This window comes from Hippopotamus amphibius, chromosome 2, assembly GCF_030028045.1.
Source record: "Hippopotamus amphibius kiboko isolate mHipAmp2 chromosome 2, mHipAmp2.hap2, whole genome shotgun sequence".
Classification (NCBI taxonomy): Eukaryota; Metazoa; Chordata; class Mammalia; order Artiodactyla; family Hippopotamidae; genus Hippopotamus; species Hippopotamus amphibius.
This window is the reverse complement of record NC_080187.1, coordinates 200,230,856-200,252,259: the sequence shown is the minus strand read 5'-3', so window position 1 is coordinate 200,252,259 and position 21,404 is coordinate 200,230,856. Positions and strand designations below refer to the sequence as shown.

General features: G+C 44.5%; 1 protein-coding gene across 1 annotated transcript in view; it reads right to left on the bottom strand.

Moving 5' to 3' along the window:
- LIPC (lipase C, hepatic type) overlaps window positions 1-12,875 on the bottom strand; it is a 139,858-nt gene extending 126,983 nt beyond the window's left edge. Inside the window, exon 1 of the mRNA XM_057724482.1 lies at window positions 12,747-12,875. Within this exon, the coding sequence (XP_057580465.1) occupies window positions 12,747-12,831 (85 nt within the window). The 5' untranslated portion in view covers window positions 12,832-12,875. The remainder of the gene's footprint in view (window positions 1-12,746) is intronic.
- Between the last annotated feature and the right edge of the window lie 8,529 nt (window positions 12,876-21,404).

Genomic DNA, 21,404 nt, shown 5'->3' with positions numbered 1-21,404 from the left:
AAGTAAATGAGGAGCTATTTTGTGTTCTTCAGAACTTTGCTTCTCAAAGTGTGTTTTGGGGACCAACCACACTGGCATGACCCAAACGCTTGTTAGAAATGTAAGATCTTGGAGCCCATCCCAGATGTACTGAAACAGAACACTCATTTTATCAAGCTCCTCAGGTGATTCATGTGCACATTAAAGTTCGAGAAACTCTGCTTTAAAAGCATCCTCGGAAGCTGGGGGAAGCTTAAAGCTCCTAGGAAGGCCGTGAGCACTGTAGGGAATTTATAGGTAAGACAGCAACACAGACATGCTATGCTCCCCCCTTTCCCACGCTCACTGGTCTGGAAGTGGGTTCTCGGTTCCATGGAAACCTTAAGGACTTAGAATCACTTCTGTAAGATCCATCCTGGGGACAGAGCCAACTTTTCTGTGCATGTGTGTTTTCCAGAATAGACTGTGGTCTGGAGAGCATTTCCCCCTTGCAAATGGACCGCCGTATCACAGCCATAGAGGGCAGCCTCTCACTAAGAGCCCCAAGTGGCTTCAGAGTCCCCATGCTTTTAGAGGGGGAAGTAGAGCAAGACCTAAGCATCCTGTACCTCTGGGATATTTTTCCATTATCTCCAGCAGGGATTTGGAATTTACCAGATGAAATGACTTAAAACTCATATACTTTAAAAAAGTGTATGTTGCTTAGTCCTTTGTTGAAGAGGTGTACACTCAACGGTCACTTGCCACATGCCTATTCCATGCCAGGCCCTGAAGGTCTGGGGATATAATGTGACTACCGTGTCCCTGCTCTTGAGGTGTTCCTAGTCCACTGGGGAGAGAGATATGTGGAAGGTAATTAGAGAGCAAAGAGAGGTCCATAGGAGGCCTGGGAGAATGGGCTCATATATATATGAGAGAAAGAAAGAGAAGAGAGAGATACACACATTCGTTATTCATATATACACATGCGTATGGAGAGACAGAGACAGAAATCAAATGATCCTGCAATACACACACACACATATAAACATGCATAGAAAGAGAGAGATAAAGTAAATGTTAAAATGTTAACAGCTACTGAATCTGTCTGGAGGGAAGGTGGTAATTCTTTGTGCTATCCTTTCAACTTTCTCTGTGCTGGGACACTTTGGTAATAAAAAGTGGGGAAACAACGGAGTATCCAATGAATCAAGTGAGTATTATGATGCAGGATGACTTAGTAAATAGTAGGTTCTTAAAAATGTTGTTTAATGGTCAGCAATGCACAGCTGCATTACATAGTTCCACATACATATATGACCCCATCTCATCCTCAGGACAGCCCTGTGGGGTCTCTAATAATAACCCCATTCACGACTAAAAGGCGGAGGCCTAGAGATCACGGTGATTTGCTCAAGGCCTAGAGACCTGCAGGTGAGTGATGTAGCTAGAACTGAGACTAGGTTTTTAGATTTCCAATCCAGTTCTCTTTTACCAGTCTCCCTCAAGAGTCTGTGGTTTATCTTCCCAAAGAGGAGCCCTGGTGTTTATCTTCCCAGTCCCGCTCTGCCTTTGGGCTGGCGATCATCCTCGCCTCCTTCTGGGTCTGCAAGGGGTGGAGGGAGGGTGGCAGGCACCCGGGAGAGGATGACAGCTGACCTTGGCTGAGGCCGGGGTGAGTCCAGGCGATGGCCTGGCTGGGGAAGGCTGGCCCGTGCGGGAAAACGCCGCCCCAGGCCAGAGAGCGCCGTGTGGGCTCACTGTGAGCATCTCCCCTGCGGACGATCCTGCCTCAGGCACCGGGCCAGAGGGTGAGTTTATCACTTGCCCCCTTCAACAGCCAGATTAGTGGCTCCTTCTTGGCCTCCTGCCAGTTACTGCTCCTGCTGCCAGAAAGTCTTCATCACGCTGTTGGGAAGGGCCGAGCCCCCTCCCCCCACTTGCTGCCCGCTGGAGCGTGTGCACCTCAGCTGGCCATAGCTTCCTGCAACCCCTACAGCAAAAGCCCCCTGTTTGGGCCTGGTTCAGAGGCTGCAGACTTATACTCACTTTCCAATCTTAGGTATATTTGAAAGTCTCTTTTTCTAACTCTGAAGTGCCACCACCCCAGGGAGCTGCTGAAGCCCAGACAGAACAACGATGTATCTGTGGTATCCCCAGGGTCCCCAATGCCTGGTCCGGGACCTAGGTCGGAGCAGGATCTTCAAAGTGTTTGCTGGATGTCATGGGCTGAATTGTATTCCCCACCCCCCACCTCCAAATTCATATGTGAGGTCCTAACCCTCAGTATGTCAGAATGTGACTGTCTTTGGAGATAGGGTCTTCAAAGAACTAATCAAGTTAAAATGAAGTCCTTAGATTGGGCCCTCTTCCAATGTGACTGGTGTCCTTGTTAAGAAGATGAGGACAAAGACATGTGCAGAGGGAAGATCATGTGACAATAAAGAAAGCCTCGCGCAAGCCAAGCAGAAATGCCTCAGAAGAAACCCGTGCTGCTGATACCTTGATCTCCAACTTCTAACCTCCAGAATCGCAAGAAAGTAAATTTCCGTTGTTTGAGCCACCCGTCTGTGGTCTTGTGTTATGGCAGCCCCAGCAGATGAATATACTGTTGAATGTTGGATGTGGTAGAGTCCTCACACAAGACCTGCACAGAGCCGGTGTGTGGCTGAAGCTGTGAGTGGATCCAGGCCCAGGCACCATCCTCCGAGTGTGGACTTCCCTGCCTGAATTGGTCTTCTGGATGTCTCCCAGTGTGAGTGCATAGGCAGAGCCCTACCCTCCTTCCTGAGTCTCCTCTCCAGCTCTTCCTGCGTTGACATCACTCATCCTGACCTCAGATCTCAGGGATGGGAGCTGCTCTGTGCGGCGTGAAGGTGATGGCCTGGGCATGACAATAACACACCAAGAGGACCTAGTCATGAAACAGTGGCAAGACCTCATGAAAGGAGATTTCTCAGGTGCTGTTTTGCTGATGTCACCAAGCCCCCTGTGGAGGGTCCAGCTCAATTCGTGAAAACAACCCTATTCCTAGAGGATTCTTGGGAGAAGAAGAAGGCTCTAACCTTTTCAGAGCATCCCTGGTTGCCTAAAATTGGCCCAGAATTTTCAGGCTTGATATCATGAGGCTGCTCCTTTTTTTGGTCTGCTTGGATTTGTGCTTACACCTTGTTTCTGAGCTTGACTTTGGGAAAATAGGGGCTGTGACGGAGGCTGAGACACGAGGGAACCAGGACTTTGTCCAGGGATGAGTTTTCTCCTGGGCCATGGAGAGACAGACATCATTCACAGTGGGTATGGTGAGTGCAAACTTCTAGTTAGAAGTGGCTAGGCCCAGAGAGGCTCAGAGCATGTCCTAGGTTCCCCTGGCATGGAGTAACACCCAAGGTGGGAAACTTCTGAAGCCACTTTACCCGTGTGGGCTCTGAAGGGGCACCAGCATCACCAGAAATAAGCACCCGTGAGAATCCTAGGGACCCTGGGAGCCTTCCCTGTCACTTCATCTCTCTGAGCCACAGTTTCCCTTGTAAAGTGGTGACAATGATGCTTATCTCACAGGAGGGTTGCATGGATTAAATGAAATAAATAGGCAAACCATTTGACACATTTACAAGTTCTTAAAAATAATAGTTCCTATTATTTCATACTTCTTGGTTCTACTCAAAGCAACGTAAGCATAAAATGTATATTTTTCATTGTTAGTACTCTATCCAAAAATGGATGTGTGTCTGGCCCAGTATAAAACAGCCTTGGGAAAGGAAAGTTCTAATGGTCATTTACTGCTTGGCTTGCTCTTACAGAATCGCGACTTTGTCCTGCCGGTGTTTGGGAATCTCTGAATGGCTCAAGGTAACTGAGTTGCACCAGGGTTGAGGCAGGGGGCTATGTTTCACGTTTAAAGTGGATAGAACTTTGTGTTCACATTTCTCTCTCCCGTTAATGGTTAAATAGCTGACACTAGATGAGGTAGGTATTGAAGGTCTCAGGGCACCACGATGCCTCTCAATGAGCCCTGTTGACATTCAGGATGTCAGTGCTGGAAGGGATATTACTGGTGAGAAATTGGAGGCACAAGAGGTGAAGGCGACCACCTGAGGCTGTTCTGCTAGGGTAGAGGTATTGACAGATGTCAAAGACATTACTTGGGTTTCTTGGATATGTGAGAAAATGAAAACAAACACAACAGTAACAACAAAAAGGAGCCTTGCTGGCAGCCAGAACACGATGTTCCCAACTGAACACAGACAACACCCACACAACAGAAACAATGTGCTACAAGGGCCCTTTGCATCTGTTTGCGAAAGGATAGAAAGGAGGCCAATCTGAATCCAAAAACGTGACTAAACATTACCTGCTTCCAACTAACAAGGAGTGACTCTTGCTCCTGTGCCAGTGCCAGCTCTAGCTCTGCCTGCTGAAATGTTATTGATTAAATTAAGCAATAATGAGTTCACGATAATTAATTATTAAATTATTTAGATACTGGATCACTGAATGGCCCCCTCCGCCTTTGACAGAATCCCATCCAGAATTGCCCCTGCTTCCGCAACCCTTCCGTAATCTCATCCAGAACAAGCCCAAATTTTCAAAGAAGCCCATCTCAACTCCTCATGCAGGGATGCTCCGGGTTTCTTTGGAGTGTGTCCTCCCTTGCTGCAGTAAGCCAAATAATCCTAACTCTCATTTGACTCCAAGTGTGTTCCTAGTGGCCTTTGGTTGGTGAACCTTTACACCTGTAAAATGGGCATAATGATACCTGCCCAGCATTCTTTACAGGGATATTGTGAGAATCAAGTGATATCATGCAGGTAGGAATGAGTTTTTAAAGTTGAAATTGCTATAGGTCTATATGTGACGTGGAATTTGTAAATGGTTCTCTTTTCAGACTTAGAAGGTACTTTTTATTTTTATTTTTTTTAAATTTATTTATTCACTTATTTTTTTTTAATTTTTGGCTGTGTTGGGTCTTCATTGCTTTGCGCAGTCTTTCTCTAGCTACGGCAAAAGAGAGCTACTCTTCATTGTGGTGCGTGGGCTTCTCATTGCAGTGGCTTCTCTTGTTGCGGAGCACAGGCTCTAGGTGTGCAGGCTTCAGTAGTTGTGGACTGTGGGCTCAGTAGTTGTGGCTCATGGGCTCTAGAGTGCAGGCACAGTAGTTGCGGAACATGGGCTTAGATGCTCCTTGGCATGTGGGATCTTCCCGGACCAGGGCTCAAACCCTTGTCCCCTGCACTGGCAGGCAGATTATTAACCACTGCACCACCAGGGAAGTCCCAGAAAGCACTTTTTAAATGGAAGGTTCCTATTAAAGCTTCTATTATGTGTTCCTGCCTTAGTTTCATCGGTGTAAATCCCTCCTACCATTTAATGTTAGGAATAGCAATTAATAAGTAAACTTCAAATAGACTTGCCCATGGGCTGGAGCCCTTGTGGGAGGAAGATTTCAGTGTTTGTGGGCGCCAGCTAGGTGAGGTTGCACAGCTTGTAATTTCTGAGCCCCACCCCTGCCTTTTCCTGCTGATAACATGGCTTTCCATCAGGGAGTGGCTGGGCTTTCAGCCAAGCTGTAGGAGAAAGCCATCCACCCAGCAGGAAAGGCAGCCAGCAGCCAAGTCCCTCCCTTTTTCAAACACCAACCTCACTGGTGGCCCCACTGCCTCCAGGCCAAACTCATTAGCATGGCCTTTGAGGCCCTCATCTCTGGCCACTTCTTTTTTTGTGCCCTACCCTGAGCTATAGCAAATGTCTCAGGGATTCCCAGTATCATTATCTGTTTTCAAGCCTCCAAGACTGACTCATGCTTTTCCATCTGCTTGACATGTCCTTCCACTTTTCCTTCAAGACTCAACTCAAATATCACTTCCTCTGTAAAGCCTTCTCTGCTAACCTCTCCTGCCTCAGGACCTTGTGATGTTGTATACCTAATTGTGCACTTATCACACTGTGTTGAAATTATCTCTAAGCTAAGTGCATGTATGCACGCGTATACACACACACACACACACACACACACACACACAGCTGTAGAGGGCCCCAGACTCAGTCAACTGGGAAGCTCCTTGATGGATGGTAGTGTACTTTTTCATTTTTGTGTCCTCAGGAATGTGTTTTTGTGCTAACCATTGGGCATGGTACACAGTAGGTGGTTAATAAATGCTGCGATTTGCTGTTCTTGATCTTGTTATAGTTCAGTATAAAGAAGTGTGTTGTTTTCACTATTTTGGTTTCTCTTGGGACAAGGAAGCTGGAACATTTGTCACTGGAAAGTTTCTCTCAGTCACAGAAAGGCTAGTCCTAGTCCACTGAGAATCACAGGCTCTGCCCAGCTCTTGGTAATGCCCAGCTCATATGAAAAGAATTTGCTTGATCCTATTTTCAGGCCTGCCAAGGCATGCTTTACTGTGTATGGTTAATTCATTATTGCAGCTAGTGTTTTTCTACCAATTACAAGTAAATCTCAGCTTGGGAATTTTATTTTTTTTCAATTCAAGAACCACTTTGTTTTCAGTATGATGATATTTTATCTTAGAGGAATACATTGTCATGAATATCTAGGGGTTTTATATTATTGGGGAGATAGCTACCCCTGAGGGAGGTCAATATTCAGGATCAATAGACATTGGTATCTCTGTGCCCTCCCACCTCCATGAGACTGAGAAATGAAAGCCAGGTTTGCCCTGGAAGCTTGTATTGTTTCTGAGGGAAGAGCCTTCAGCCTGGAAGCCAGGAGACCTGGTTTCAAGTCAAGTTAACGTTTTGCCATTAACTGTCTACTTTTGTTCTTCTAGTGGTTCTCAAGTGCTGTTTTAGGTGTGAAGTCTTCACACCTAAAGCAGGACTTGGGGACTTTAGAAATGCAAATTCCTGGATCCACCCCAGCACACTGAGTTAGAAACTTGCAGATGGGACCCAGAAATCTTATTTTAATAAGATTTATTTATTTAACAAATTTAGTAGAATTTATTTATTTTATAAATAAATGAGATTTAATGAAATCTTATTTTAATAGGTCTCTGATACACACTAAAGTTCGGGAAACTCTGACTAGTCAAATCCCTTTGTTTTATCATTTTGATGTAAATTTTTAAATTATTCAAATCATTAAAGCAAAATACTACATACCTACTACAACATTCGTCTCTTCCAAATTACATAAAATTTGGAAGAGACAAAAATTTAGATATAAACTCAACTGAAGTATGAACACATTTGTACATTTTCTTCTAGCAGTTTTTTTTTTTTTTTTTTCTCAAATACACATGTTTTCACGGAGTTGTGATCACAAGACACACACAATTAGGTATACTACTTTTGTCCCACTAAGCCTTGGAATGAAAATACTATTCAGTGTTGCCACCTTTATATTGTCATAAGAACTATTTTTAATAGTGCCACAACATGCCATCTAAAATCTGTGCCAATATCTACTTCACCAGGCTCCTGAGGGTGAACTTGCATACGTGGAGGAGAAAATGCTGGAGACAGACAAGCAGGCCTCCCCTTCAATGCACTTGATCTCTTTACTTCTTCCCACCGCTGCCACCCCCCACACCCACCATAGTGGAAATACTGACACTATGAGTGTTTCTGGAAATAAAGGCATAAGCAGAGAAGAAAGTGATGTCAGCCAATAGCCCTGAGTTTTCCAGAGTCATCCAGAAACTTGGGTTTTCCGGTACCTGAATCCTTTCCTGAAACTCTGAAGCAGCCAAGACATCACCGGGCTGCCTTCTGGCAATGCCTAAGAATTACACATTCTCTTGAGAAGCATGGCTGCACCCTGAATCCTCCAGTGTGGGAATGACTCGAGTCTGTCTCCTTGCCCCAAGCTGGGTGCCTGAGTGTCAGCAGCTGTGTGCACCTGCTGTCCACCTTGACATAGCAACCCCACTCCCTGCAGGACTGGCTGGGCTCTGACCCATTGTTCTATTTTTCACCTTGGGGCTGCAGTCTGGCCGTGATCCTCAGCCTGTTTGGCAGGGCTCCAGATGTTTTGCCTGACCTAGCCAGCCCTCTTCCCTAGTGGGCTGGACGCCGAATCCCTCTTCCCTAGTGGGCTGGACGCTGGCTGACAGGGCCCCCTCTACAGTGAACACCCTCCTTGGAGCCAGCATACAGCCACCTTTCTAGCTATGAGCATTGCTGTGCCCCCTGTCCTGCATGGGGCCCATGGATGTCAGGGGCACCCCAGGCTGAGGTCCAGGTGGTCACATCCCTTTGGAGAATGTAACCGGGACTGATCAGCCGTGTCTTGTGGACAAGGCCTAAAATAGGGCAAGCCTTTCGCCCAGCCCTGCCTCTCCTTCCCTCTCCCTGCTGACTCGCCTGTGAGGACACAGCCTGCCTTATAGCAGCTGGTGTGGAAAACAGGGGAGTGAAAAGGTGGTGGTGGGGATCTTGTTCGCCTAGCCCAAGGGTGCAAGACCTGTGTCCCTTGTGAAAGGCAAACAGGGTTGGAGATAGGCTGCTGTCCTCTCACCTCAGGCCTCTCCTTGCTAGGTATGATGCCCTCAGGAGGGCTCCCACTAGCTCAGCCACAGGGCCAGGAAGTCTGGCGATGGATGGGAGGGTCTCTAGCAGAGGGCAGGCAGGATTTCACAAGAGTTCTAGGGCTGGCTTTCTGCTGATCCTACTTTCATGCTCTCGCCCAGGTGAATGGGTTCCATCTCTAGATACCACCTCAGATATTACTCATGAGTGACCTTCCCTGCAGTTGTGGAGGCCTGTTAGGAATTTGTAGGCCCCACTGGGGGTGTAATTCTGGGCCTGCCTGAGCCTGTGAGGATGGGTGGATGTGGTCCCTCTAGGGATGGCAAATCCAGGACTGATCTAATTGCTAATTGCTAATCAGGTTTTCTTTTTTCTTTTACATGTAAATACTTAAAACACACACTCTCTCTCTCTCTCTCTCTCTCTTTCTCCATGGCCTTAAAACTCTTTATAGATCTTTATACATATACTTCAAACCCCTAGCAATACACAGGTATGAAATTTTATCATAGTTGTGATTCTTTACGGAGGTTACTTAGTCCTGTTTTCTCCCCCACTGTATTGCATATAAAATTTCCTCATACTTATTTTTAAAAGCTACAAGACTAGTTGTTATATAACCTTCTGGAGGTCACAGGTCCCTTTGATAATTTGCCAAAAGTTATGACCTCTCTGCCACAACCAAAACGCACGTTCGTACAACCTTGGGTACCATCCTAGAAGGCATCCATCCTCTCTGTAACCCATCCCTGGGCTGGGTTAAGATCCCTGGTGTTACACTATGAGTGCCTAAGGGCCAGCATTATGGCTTTTATTTCTGAATCCCATAATTATTGCTCTCATATATTCCTGGAACTTCTAGGTATTCAAAACAATGCTTGTTTAAAGGAGGACTTAGTGATAGCTGGACCCTCCATCCTTGATAGTTTATTGTTGGGCATTCAAGTTGTTTCCAGTTTACTGCAGTTGTGATGCAGTGTTGCTATCAACTCCTTCCTATGTGTTTTTTTCCCCCTTCTTCCCAGAAGGCCTGTTTTTGGAAGGTGTTTGGGCTTGAAAAACATGTGTACTTTACTGGCTTGGTACCTTTGCTTATGTACAAGGAAAGCCTCCTTCTCTTTTGTCTGGATTCCATCCTGCAAGACCCTGCTCAAATGCTGCTTCCTCCCAGAAGACTTCCCTTTACCTGTACTTGGAAGTAAACTCTTCTCCATCTCTACCTGGGCCTTGTCTTAGTCAACTCAGGCTTTTGTAGCAAATTACCATAGACCGGGTGGCTTGTAAAAAACAGAAATTTTTTTTCACAGTTCTGGAGGCTAGAAGTCTGAGATCAGGGTGCCAGCATGTTGGGATTCTAGTAAAAAGCCTCTTCCAGATTTCCTCACATGGTGGAGAGACAGTGAGCTCTTTGGGGTCTTTTATAAAGACACTAATTCCATTCATGAGGGCTCCACCCTCATGACCAAATCACCTCCCAAAGTCCCCACCTCCTAAGATGTCATCCTACTGGGGGTTAAGATTTCAACATATGAATTTTGGAACGCCATTGCACTCCTCTCCAGTGGTACTCATCACATTTTATGGTCTAGTTGAAAAAATTTTATATATTTGCCTTATCTCCTTCATTAGACTCAGTGGTATACCTTATATACTTGAAACCCAGAATGGATCATTTTAATAGCCCTTTGCTCTATAAGACAGAGCTATTTTCAGTTATATGCATGCAAAAATCAGTAATAATCACCATTTTCTTGATTTGTTATTTAGTTTTAAAGCAATGAACAATTTTAAAAAGAAGAATACGTTTCCACTTTAAAGATGCACAAGTGCATTAAAGATATTTCCTGGAAGAACCAAAATTTTTACTTACCAAAAAAATATTACACTTCACAGTTCACTGTAAAATCTGTTTTACTGTTTTACACTTTAAACACAAAACTCTAAGTAGTCACACAGGATAACAGAATTGAAGTGCTCAGATTCTGTTTCTTTGCCTTTATAATCACCACGGTATCATTTTAAATTTCAAATATGCTGTTTAAATGCAAGAACAGGAAGTAAGTACCACAGGATTTGGAGACATGAGATGACCAAAGTGAGCTGGGAGAATTCTGAACCGTTAGATACTTGCAATGAGCACGTGTCCCAGTCCATGAACATCAGGGGCCAACTGCATAACTGGGAGGTCTCTAAATTGACATTGATGGAGAACATTTATTCAAGCCTTTTTAAAATAAAACTGTGATTATTTGAAGTTTACATATGTATTAATAAAACTCAACAGTAACCACAGTAGTTATTTACAACTTTGACCAAAAAACTGTTTTGAGGGAGAGGGGCTTTATTTTTATCACTGGCATTATATAGAATTCTAACTCCTACACTCTCTCCCCAGTTGTGACAATCAAAAATGTCCCCTGGGGGGCAGTCTGGAAAACTATCCTACGAGGTGTAGACACTCAGCCTTCTAGGGCTCCACTGTGGGATGCCTGCTTCCCTGCAGTGCCCCAGGCAGACGCAGCACCAGCCTCGTGTACAGATCCGGCTCACTCCCTGCAGAAAAAATTCTCCAAGACATTCCACTCAAAGGAACAGGAGGCCTCCTGACTCTGATCCTTTCCCTGGAAGAACCTTCCTGCTAAGAGTGGCCACTTCCCTCAGCTTTTGGACAAACCAGGACCCTGGGAAAGCAATAGCTGACCAGCATGGGATTTGTTGAGGGAAATGTGGACGTTACTCAGCAACCCCAGGGGAGGCCATCCTGCTTTTCATCCTTCACTCTGGCTCTGATGGTGTCCAACCCCCAAGTCTCTACTGAAACATGTTCTGGGCCAATCAGTAGCAGAATGGGTAAACTGAGGGTGGTATATTCATACGACGGAATGCTACAGTGACCAGAATGAATGAGTCACACCTCGTGCAACTGCGTGGATGAATCTCACCAACATAATGTGGAGTGAAAGGAGCACATACTGTACGCATCCATTATCGAAAAGCTCCCCCAAAAGCAAGATAATCTATGTTATGGCTCAAGGGGCGTGAAAGGAAGGCTTCTGAGATGCTGGTTCAGACTGTGAAAATTCATTGAGCACTTTTATGATGTAGGTACTTTTTAAGATATATGTTATACTTCAGTAAAAAATTAACAAAAACAACATTCTAGGCCAAAGGGCAGGAAAGGCCCTTCATCAATATCACTGTGAACACAGGGAATAAGAATCACCAGCAATTCTGCCTGACGGCTCTACATTATTATTATCATTTTTGGACTCAGTTTTATAAGTGAGATGAAGTACACAAAATAATTAACCTTGTGGTTGACACACAAAAATGCTCAATGAATGGTAATAATTAATACTGCTAATAAGTTACTAACTGACCTAGTATACAAAATAATAATTAAATATAAAGAACAGCTTTTTTTCTTAAAGGAGAAAAAAATGTTCTGAATTTTCAGCTATATCTTTGGGTAGTAAGTTCCTAATTCTTTCTGGAGCTCCCTCCAAGCATAATCTCTGAGGAAAGAAAAAAATCTAAGCCTCTACCTTAGAGTTTCTAGCTCCTGACCAGTAACCAGTATAAAAACAAAGTCCCAAATGCCAGTCTCACTTGGCCAAAGTGTTCAGTTCACTTCATATCTGTCATTTATTGATCCAGTGCACTGTTCAGCCAGGAACCTGGAATCCACCTGCCTGATCAAGCATTTGAATCTCTTTGGACAACAACTTAGTTTGTGAATTTACAGACCAAACAGGTATGACTGCTGTTGGATTCCTCAGTCTCAGATTAAAACTTTGGCAGAAAAAGTGAAGTCCAGAAAATGTGCAATGATAGCTCTGTTTTCGACCTGACTGGAAAGAGGACTCTACAAATTCCTCTCTTCTGAAAGAGCCAGCATTTAGACAACCCTCAGCAAGATGGAATATTTCATTGCAAGCTGTTCTCCTCAACTGCAAATTAGATGCCAAATTAACTCTCAGGAAGATCTGAAACTCTTTTCAGATTATTCGCCACCAGAGAAGTCTTAGCCTGACTGTTTCTGAATCAGACATGCGAGAGACGTCATTGCTAGTTCCAAGAGCTTTGAGAAGACTTCTACCCCAGAGTGGCTTCCTAAAATTTCGGTCGGGCCTACAAACATCGGCACGTCCCTGTGATCTTTAATGCCACTAACAGAACCACCTGGTACGCTATGAAGCAAGCTCTGTCCCACATATTCAACAACACTTGGATTCATTGTGACGTACATTTAAAAAAGAAAATCCATGCCCATTTCTGGAGAAAAGGCAGGCTCTTACCTGGTTCCAGGCTTTGTCCATAGGTACTTGACTGGATAAAGATGCACAAAACCAAGAAAACAGAGACACACAGGGGATTTTCCATTTCTCCTCTCACACCTGGGGTCTGATGTCTTCTTGCTAATTTCTGAAGCTAAAGAGACCAGATTGCCTATTGATACTTTGTTAGGGAAGACTGCCCATTAATAATTAACCTTTTAAATCTGTTTTCTAGTGTTCAGACACTTTCCTTCCTACACCCGACCTCAAATCTAACTCTATCTCATACCAGAAAAGGTTGATTTACAAAAGTATTTTTTATCCCGATACATTTTGAAAATAACATATCTTGTCACGTACGCTCACCTTCTTGGGCCAAGGTCACAGTTCTAAAGTAATCAATTTAAAGTTAACGTGTTGTGTTTGGAAGTTCTGTCAAGGTCAGGAGTAGGTGACTCCCACATGATTGCCTAAGTCTCTCCATGACAGCACACAAAGGGGATGCAGGCTAATGGCTGTGGTATTTCAAATTGCAGGCTAAACCCAAAGAGAAAGGAAAGGACTCTGTTCTGTAGGGAGCCCCCAAATGGTCTATTTTCTGTTAAGTTTAGCAAAATTGCTGTTACCTGTGGTCAAAGAGTGATGGGCAACATTCCTATAGCTAAAGGGGCAGAAAACCTCTATCTTCAGTCTAAGAAGGGGCCGATGGAAGTGCAAAGATGCAGAACTGGATGCCTTCGCTGGGAGCCCCATTGAAGGATGACCCTAGAATAAACACACTCTTTCCTCCTCTGTGTTAATGGGTGCTCTAACACTCTAGAGGACTGAGAAGTAAGGCCAGTTGGCAAAATCAGGCAGGGGAAATGCCTGTGTGGCTCTTGTAATAGTCCTTGGGTTTCTAGTTTTTTTTTAAAACTTTATTCATTTTTTAAACTTCAAAAAAACATCTATTATATGCCAGACACTGTTCTAGGTACTTGAAATATACAAGTGAACAAAACAGATCAAGATTCCAGTCCTTGTGGAGCTCATGTATCACTGGAGATTTGAGGAGTCAGATAATAGATAATAGACATAATAATTAAGAGATTTATGTAGATTCACAGCATGCAATCAGAGCTATGGAAAAAGGAAAAGTATGGCTGAGTTAAGGGGGTTGGGGAAAGTAGTGATTTTAAATAGAATGGTCAGGGTGAGCTTTATTGGGAAGTTGAACTTTGAGCGAGGGTTTGAGGGAGTTACCCCTGTGACATGCTGAGGAGGAGAGCACCAGGTAGCCAGAACAGCCAGTGCAGCCAGTGCAAAGGCCCTGAGGTGGGAGCAGGCCTGCAATGTTCCAGGAACAGCAAGGAGGCCAGTGATTAGGGAGACATCATCATAAGGACTTTGGCTTTTACACTATGAGACACAGGGAACCATTCTGAGCAGAAGAGTGATATGATTGTACAATATTTGTAAAAATCATTCTAGTTTGCAAGATTAGGAACAGATCATTAGCAAACAAGGGTGCAAGTGGGTAAATCTGCTAGGAGGCTATTATAGTGATCCAGCGAGAGGTGATGTTGCCTTGGTTCAGCATGGTAATAGTGGAATTGGGGAGGTGATGGATGGGTGGTGGATATATTTTAAAGGTAGGTACAACAGGAATTCCTGACTACTGGGATGTAGAGATAGAGAAGAGTTGAAGATGACTTCAAGGATTTTGGCTTGAGCAAGTGGAACAACGGTGCTGATATCAGCTGAGATGGGAAAGGCTATGAGTGGAGCAGGTTTGGTGGTGGAAGATCAAAAATTCAGTTTTGGCCAGGTGGAGTCTGAAATGCCTCTTAGACATCCAAGTGGAAATGTTGGGTAGGAAGTTAGATAACTTGGTGATCGTTGCCCGGATGAAACAAACTGATAGGACCTTCAGAAGCCACCAGTGGTCTGGACAGATTGACCCAGGCCAAAGCTTAACACTGTGTTGTCTTTTGATTGCACCAACTTCCAGAGGACTACTGCTTGGAAACCATACAGTCAAATGCATGATTTCTGAGCAGAGGCTTCTGTGCTGGCTCTATCCTACCTGCATAGTTAAGTAGGATATGAAGGTTCCACTTTACTTCTTATTATTCAGAAAGCTGGAACCTAAAACCAGCTGACTATCTACCTGGCTCCTCTCTCATGGGCCCACCTCATCTCTTGTCCTCTGGGTACTGCCAAGAACCAACTCCACCCCCAACCACACTCTACAGAGTAACTCACCAAGACGCTAGCGAATCCACGTGCCTCCAGGATCCTGGTTCTACTACCAACTAGCTGCGCAAAATGTTACTTAACCTTAATGAGTTCCATCTCCTCACCTGTAAAATAAAATAGCATGAGCCAGAGATAATCCTTTGAGGTATCGATACATGTCTCCCAACCTCTCCCTCACCCTCTACCTCCCACTTTTGTCTTCCTAAAACTTACGAGCTAGGGTAAGTGAATCCTACCCAACAATGGCAAGCAAAAGGCTAAAAACGTTTTAAAGGGATGTGAAGGGAGAAAGAGTTCGGCTACCTTCCCATCACTGGAAAGAGAGCCTCCTGGGCTTTGTAGGTGGGTGGGGGAGAGGGAGATTTGTCTCTGCGGGCAGAGGGGACAGTCCCTTCCTTCCAGAGGCTGGGAAGAACCCGAAGGAAAAATGGCTGTGAGTGTGTCAGCAGGGGGCCAAAGATGCCCCTGCGCCTGCCATGGGGTGGGAGTGGCACGGAGCCTCCAGTGCCAACAGGTCATGAAGATGGGGAGGACGGGCCCCTTAGTGGTCACTTATGTGGACTTGTGGTAGAGGACCAGGTGCTTACCCCCACCCCAGGTCTGGATGTTGTGTCTGATCCAGAACTGGGGGTGGGGGCAGGGGGAGTTAGAATCCAGGAGGGCCTAAAAAAAATAGGAGTTTGGAGTCATAACTCAGGTGGGTTACAGAAAATAAAGATTTTCCTTCCGCATCAGAATGTGTGGACTGATCGTCACACCTCTACAAACACAGATATGTCATGAGTATTACAGACTTGTGTGTGAAGTGCCTGGCCAAATGCCTGGTTCATAGTAGAGGTTCCATAAATTACAGTGACTCACTTTGGAGACAGTATGCTTAGTGGTCAAGAGTCCAGGCTTTGGGATCAGACACACCTAAGTTAAGGCCCCTGGCCTATCACTTACTAACTGGGTGACCTAGGGAAAGACATTAGTGTCCTGAGCTCTAGATGTTTCTATCTGTGTAGTGGGACCTGATCAGATTAAAGGAGGTAATGTAAAGAGGTAAGTCATTAGCAATCCTGCCAAGCGGGAAATAATAAATTGCAGCTATTCTTATTATTTTTATTGTTTTTAATTCACATAGGGGGTCAAGAGGGTGTCTAGGAGATGGATAACAGCAGAATCACAGGAATAAAATTTTAGCGGAAAATTAAAAGGGGAGGAAAACAGAAGGGTCTGGATCAGTGGTTCCAAAATCTAATTGAGGGTTGGAATCAGAGTCAGCCTGAGACCTCAGGAAAAGAAGAATTACAGGCTTTTCCCATGAACAAGTGAATGAGAACCTCCAGGGCTGGGGCCTGGACAATCTTAATTTTAAACAGGTTCTTCAGATTATTCTTGGTCACCCAAAGTTTGAGAACCATTGCCTCAGAGCGGTGCTTGAGAGATCTGTTGGGGCACAAGAAGAAAATAACAGATCTTTCTTTTCTTTTTTCGTTTGACCTTTTATTGAGATATAATTGACATACAATAAACTGCATATATTTAAAGTGTACAATTTGATATTTTTTTTTCTTATTAGTAATGCATATATGGCAATCCCAATCTCCTACTTCATCCCACCCCAACGCCCTAAGAGATCTTTCTGATTTTTCTTGTCTCACCTGCTATAGGCTGAATGTTTGTGTCTCCGCCAAATTAGTGTAGAAACCTAGCCCGCAAGGTGACGGTAGTGGGTAGGGCCTTTGGGAAGTGCTTAGGTCATGATGGCACAGCCCACAGGCATGGAATCAGTGCCCCTGTGAAAGGAACCCCAGGCAGATCCCAGGCCCCCTTCTCCACGTGAGGTTACAATGAGAATATGGCCACCGATGAGGCCCTCATCTGACACCAAATCTGCTGGTGCCTTGATCTTGGATTTTCCAGCCTCCAGAATTGACAAATAAATTTCTGTTGCTTATAAGCCACCAGTCTGTGGTATTCTATTATAGCAGCCCAAACAGACTTAATATCTCACCTTTGAAAATTTTGTTTCTGTATATATAACACATATTTACACTGTATCATTTGTATATACAATGTAATGTATTCATGCTATATAGTTTATAAACAGATAAATATCCATATATTTTGGAGGGACACTCAAAATTTTTTTCAGACTGACGGAAGTGCTTCATTAAAAATGTGTGAAGACTGCCATAGAGGGATGCAATGGTCCCCCCGGGCTTTGAGACCTGACTATAAGGCAGCTGATACCATCAATACACTGGAACAGTCAGTAGATCACTTAGCAGGATCTTTCATCATTTCCACACCCCAGAAAGCCCAGCAGTTGTTGGAGGACCCTTCATTTCCCATGGTCTGAAATGGGGGGCAGGCCGGATCCCACGGAGTCTGAAGCCTCTAGTGAGGTATCAGTATTGTGCATAGTAGCTCAGTGCTTTCTCTTGTCTGCAATCCTCAGTTTAAAATAATAATGGTCTTACAGCCAGATCCTTAAAAAATTGCCCTGTACTTGCCTTCTTTTAATTTAAAGAGCTTCTTGAAGAAATAGAGATTTCAAGAGGCTGGACTTTAATGACCTGAAAGTAACCTTTCCTTTTAGTGTAATGGTGATAAGAAAGTTAATCAGAAGAAAACGCATTTTACATAGATAAAGAGAGCAAGGGCAGGGAGAAGCCAGGGGGCCAAGGTGAAAATCTCTGATGCGGGAAACAGGGGTTTATATTCTGAATCAGATTCTCTTGCTTTCATCATCAGACACTGGGGATACCTGAGAACGGTGGCCCCTTGGTAGGATTCCAAGGAAAGAATAATTGAGACAGTAAGTTTCGGATTGGTACTATTATGTCCCTCATTTTACAGCTGAGGTTTAAGAGATTAAGAACTAGAACAAAACCATATTTTATCAGTAAAAGGCTGAGAGAGGGGAAATCAAATCCCGCTGAATACAGGGTCGGGTTTTCTAAACCATAAGCCCTTAATCCCTGACTTTCCTCAGGCCTGCCCTGAGCTTTCTTTCCTCAACCTTATTCCACTTCCAGGATGAAATTTATAAAGTTTGTAGGATAATTGGAAAATGACTATCCTCTCCTACACCTGCCTGGGGCCAGGCTGCCACCAGGAAAATGACCAAGCTTTTACTGGGCACAGATTGATCTTTGTGGACATTCTTGTACCATATGGGAATGAAACTGAGCAGGACCTTGTGGGGCTGCTGGGCATGGGAGCCTTTTTTGTGTCCCCCATTCCTCGTTTGTAGGGAACAGACTCCAGCCTCCATGAACTTCCCTGAGTGGCAAAGGGCAGGTTCAAACAGTTGCTAATCAGGGAAGGGAGGGGATGCTGAGACAAGGGAGGAGCAGCCAAGAAACAAGCGTGCAGCCTTGGGGGCAAGGTCCTGGTTCTGCCTCAAGGGATACGGGTAACAGTATCTTTAAACCCTTTAAAGAACCAAAACTCCCAATGGAAGATGTAGCATTCTTCATTCCAAAGAAGACCACCTGAGAGGCCAGATTAAAGGAACCACAAAACCTCTTCAAGAGATTTTCTGAGACCAGGCCACTCTTGCCTTCTGAGATGGCCCGCACTCTGTCTGTAGAGTGTGTTTCTCTCTAATAAATCCACTTCTTACCTATCACTTTGTGTTTCTGTGATAAGACATCAAGAACCTGAGCACCAAACCAAACCAAACCAAACCAAACAAAACAAAACTGAGCATCACTAAGTCCTGAAACCAGGTGTGTGATCTCAGCTAAAAGAACGTGGGTTCAGACTTCCTAGGTGGCAAAGTGGTTAAGAATCCGCCTGCCAATGCAGGGGACACGGGTTCGAGCCCTGCCCCAGGAAGATACCACATGCCGCAGAGCAACTAAGCCCGTGTGCCACAACTATTGAAGCCCATGAGCCTAGAGTCCGGGCTCCACAACAAGAGAGGCCACAGCAATGAGAAGCCCACACACCACAACACAGTAGCCCCTGCTCGCTGCAACTAGAGAAAGCCCGTGTGCAGCAATGAAGACCCAATGCAGCCAATAAATAAATAAATAAATTTATTAAAAAAAAAAAAAAAGAATCCGCCTGCCAATGCAGGAGACATGGGTTCGAGCCCTGCCCTGGGAAGATCCCACATGCCATGGAGCAACTAAGCCTGTGCACCACAACTAATGAGCCTGTGCCCTAGAGCCCGTGAGCCACAACTATTGAGACAGTGTGCAGCAGCTATTGAAGCCCATGTGCCTAGAGCCCGTGCTCCACAAGAGAAGCTACTACAATGAGGAGCCCACGCACCACAATGAAGGGTAGCCCCCGCTCGCAGCAACTAGAGAAAGCCCCTGTGCAGCAGCGAAGACCCAACACAGCCAATAAATAAAGTAAATAAATAAATAAATAAATAAATAAATTTATTTTTAAAAAAAGTGGGTTCTAAAAAAAAAGAGAGAGATGATCTGAGACCAGATTAAAGGAGTACAGGCCCTGCACACACCCTAATCTTATCAGCAAGCTCACCCTTGAACTATTGTTATAAAACTCCTCACCAAAACCTCCTCGGTGGAGGACACACAGTTTTTGAGGGCAGCAGCCTGCCGTGTCCACCTTTGCCTGACAAGGCAATAAAGCTATTCTTTTCTACTTTACTCAAAACTCTGTCTCTGAGATTCGATTCAGCACCAGTGCACAGAGACTGAGTTTTTGGCATCAGGAATATGACTAAAACAAGTAGGGACACTTCTTTGAGTTGGCTTGGAACATGTCCTTATTTGAAAAGGGGTTGGTCTGGAGTCTAACCTTTTTCTTTTCTCTTTCTTTCTTTCTTTCCTTTCTTTTTTCTTTCGTTCTTTCTTTTTCTTTGAAGGCAAATAAACAAATGAATGGTGAACACAAGATTGCAGATAATGTTTTTAGACTGTTTGAGAGAATGAAGTGTTTCAAGCATTTCAAGCAGCTATTTATTCATCCAAGATCATCAAGCCTGCATTGACGAGTTGTGTGACCTTGTGCAAATAATGTACCCTCTCTTTGCCTCCATTTTCTCATCTGTAAAATGGAAGTGTGAGGATGAAATGTTATCACATGGAATGTGCTTTGCACATTCAGAGCTCATTTGATTTTTGTAACAAATGAGGCAAAAATTACTTCCTCCATTTTACAAATGAGAAAACTGAGACTCTGAGATTCCTTGTCTGAGGCCACATGTCTAATTTATATAGATTAGATCTAAGGACTTCTGGGTCCCTGTAAACTCTGATACTCTCTCATTCCCAGAGTCTAAAGTGAAGAGCTAGGGAGCAAAGAGCTGAGATCTCCTTTTACACTTATTTTTATGTTTCCCGCTCTGTGCTGGCCCATTTATTCTCCCCATCAGAATTACAACTGATGGTTTGTGGAATAAGTAAAGAAAAAAATAAAGAGAAAACAAACAAACAAACAAACAAAACCAGAGCTATCTTTTTTTTGCGACTGGATACTCTGGAACCAATAATGCATTTTATGATTTTAGTAGTTCCAGTAGAATGGAAAGCCCTTTTCCCCCTGTTTGCATCATACCTGGAAGCAAAAGGAAGTAAAGATTTAAGCTGGTTTTGAACAGCTAGAGAGACACAGACCATTGCTGGCTCCTTCAAGTTTGACAAGGGTTTTCTCCTCTGTGGGAAAGAGGGTGGGCATAGAATAGACTCTGTGCCAGCATCCTACAGCAGCTTTTGGTGTTGGTTGGGCTTGGTGAGGGGTGCTCATGCTGGCCTCCTAAGGGAGACCAACCAAGCTAGGAACCACACTGGCTGACTGCAGTAAACTAAGGGCACAGTTTGGGAAGGTGGGCCCTTAGCATTGCAGCTCTCTTTCTCTGGGTCCCAGGGCTTCTGACAATGGGATAGCCAGGGGCACTGTCCTTATTCCGAGTACCAGGCAGGACTGGGGCATGGCTCAGATCGAAGTGGCCCAAGCCTTTCTATAGCAGCTGGTATTTGCTCCATGTCCCACAATCATTTCACAAAAGCCTTCTGAGCTTAGCAAATGAAGGCCTTGGCTACAAGAAAGCAGGAACTGTTCCCAGAGATCTGCTTCAAGTGCTGCCAGTGACTCATCATTTTTCCAACAGGGTATCTTCCTGTCATGGTTAGTCATCAATTCTTGGCAGGCCTAGAAGTCAGGGGTTAACAGTTCAGGGGCCAACTCCCAGAGATGCCAGACTCTCTGTGATCTCACTGAAACCTCAGGAGCGATCCTATGATGATGCGTGTATGATTATTCCCTTTACACAGAGAGGAAAACTGAGGCTTAGGGAGGTTACTGAGTTGCCCAAATCCACACTCTAGTAAGTGGTGGAATGAAATCTGAATTATGTTTGTCTAACTCCAAAGCACACACAGCAAAAAGCAGTTTTGCCAAGTGTAGTAGGAATTGGCTATGAGCTCTTCACGTATCTAAGATTAAAAAAAAATGGAATTGTGTTGTGCT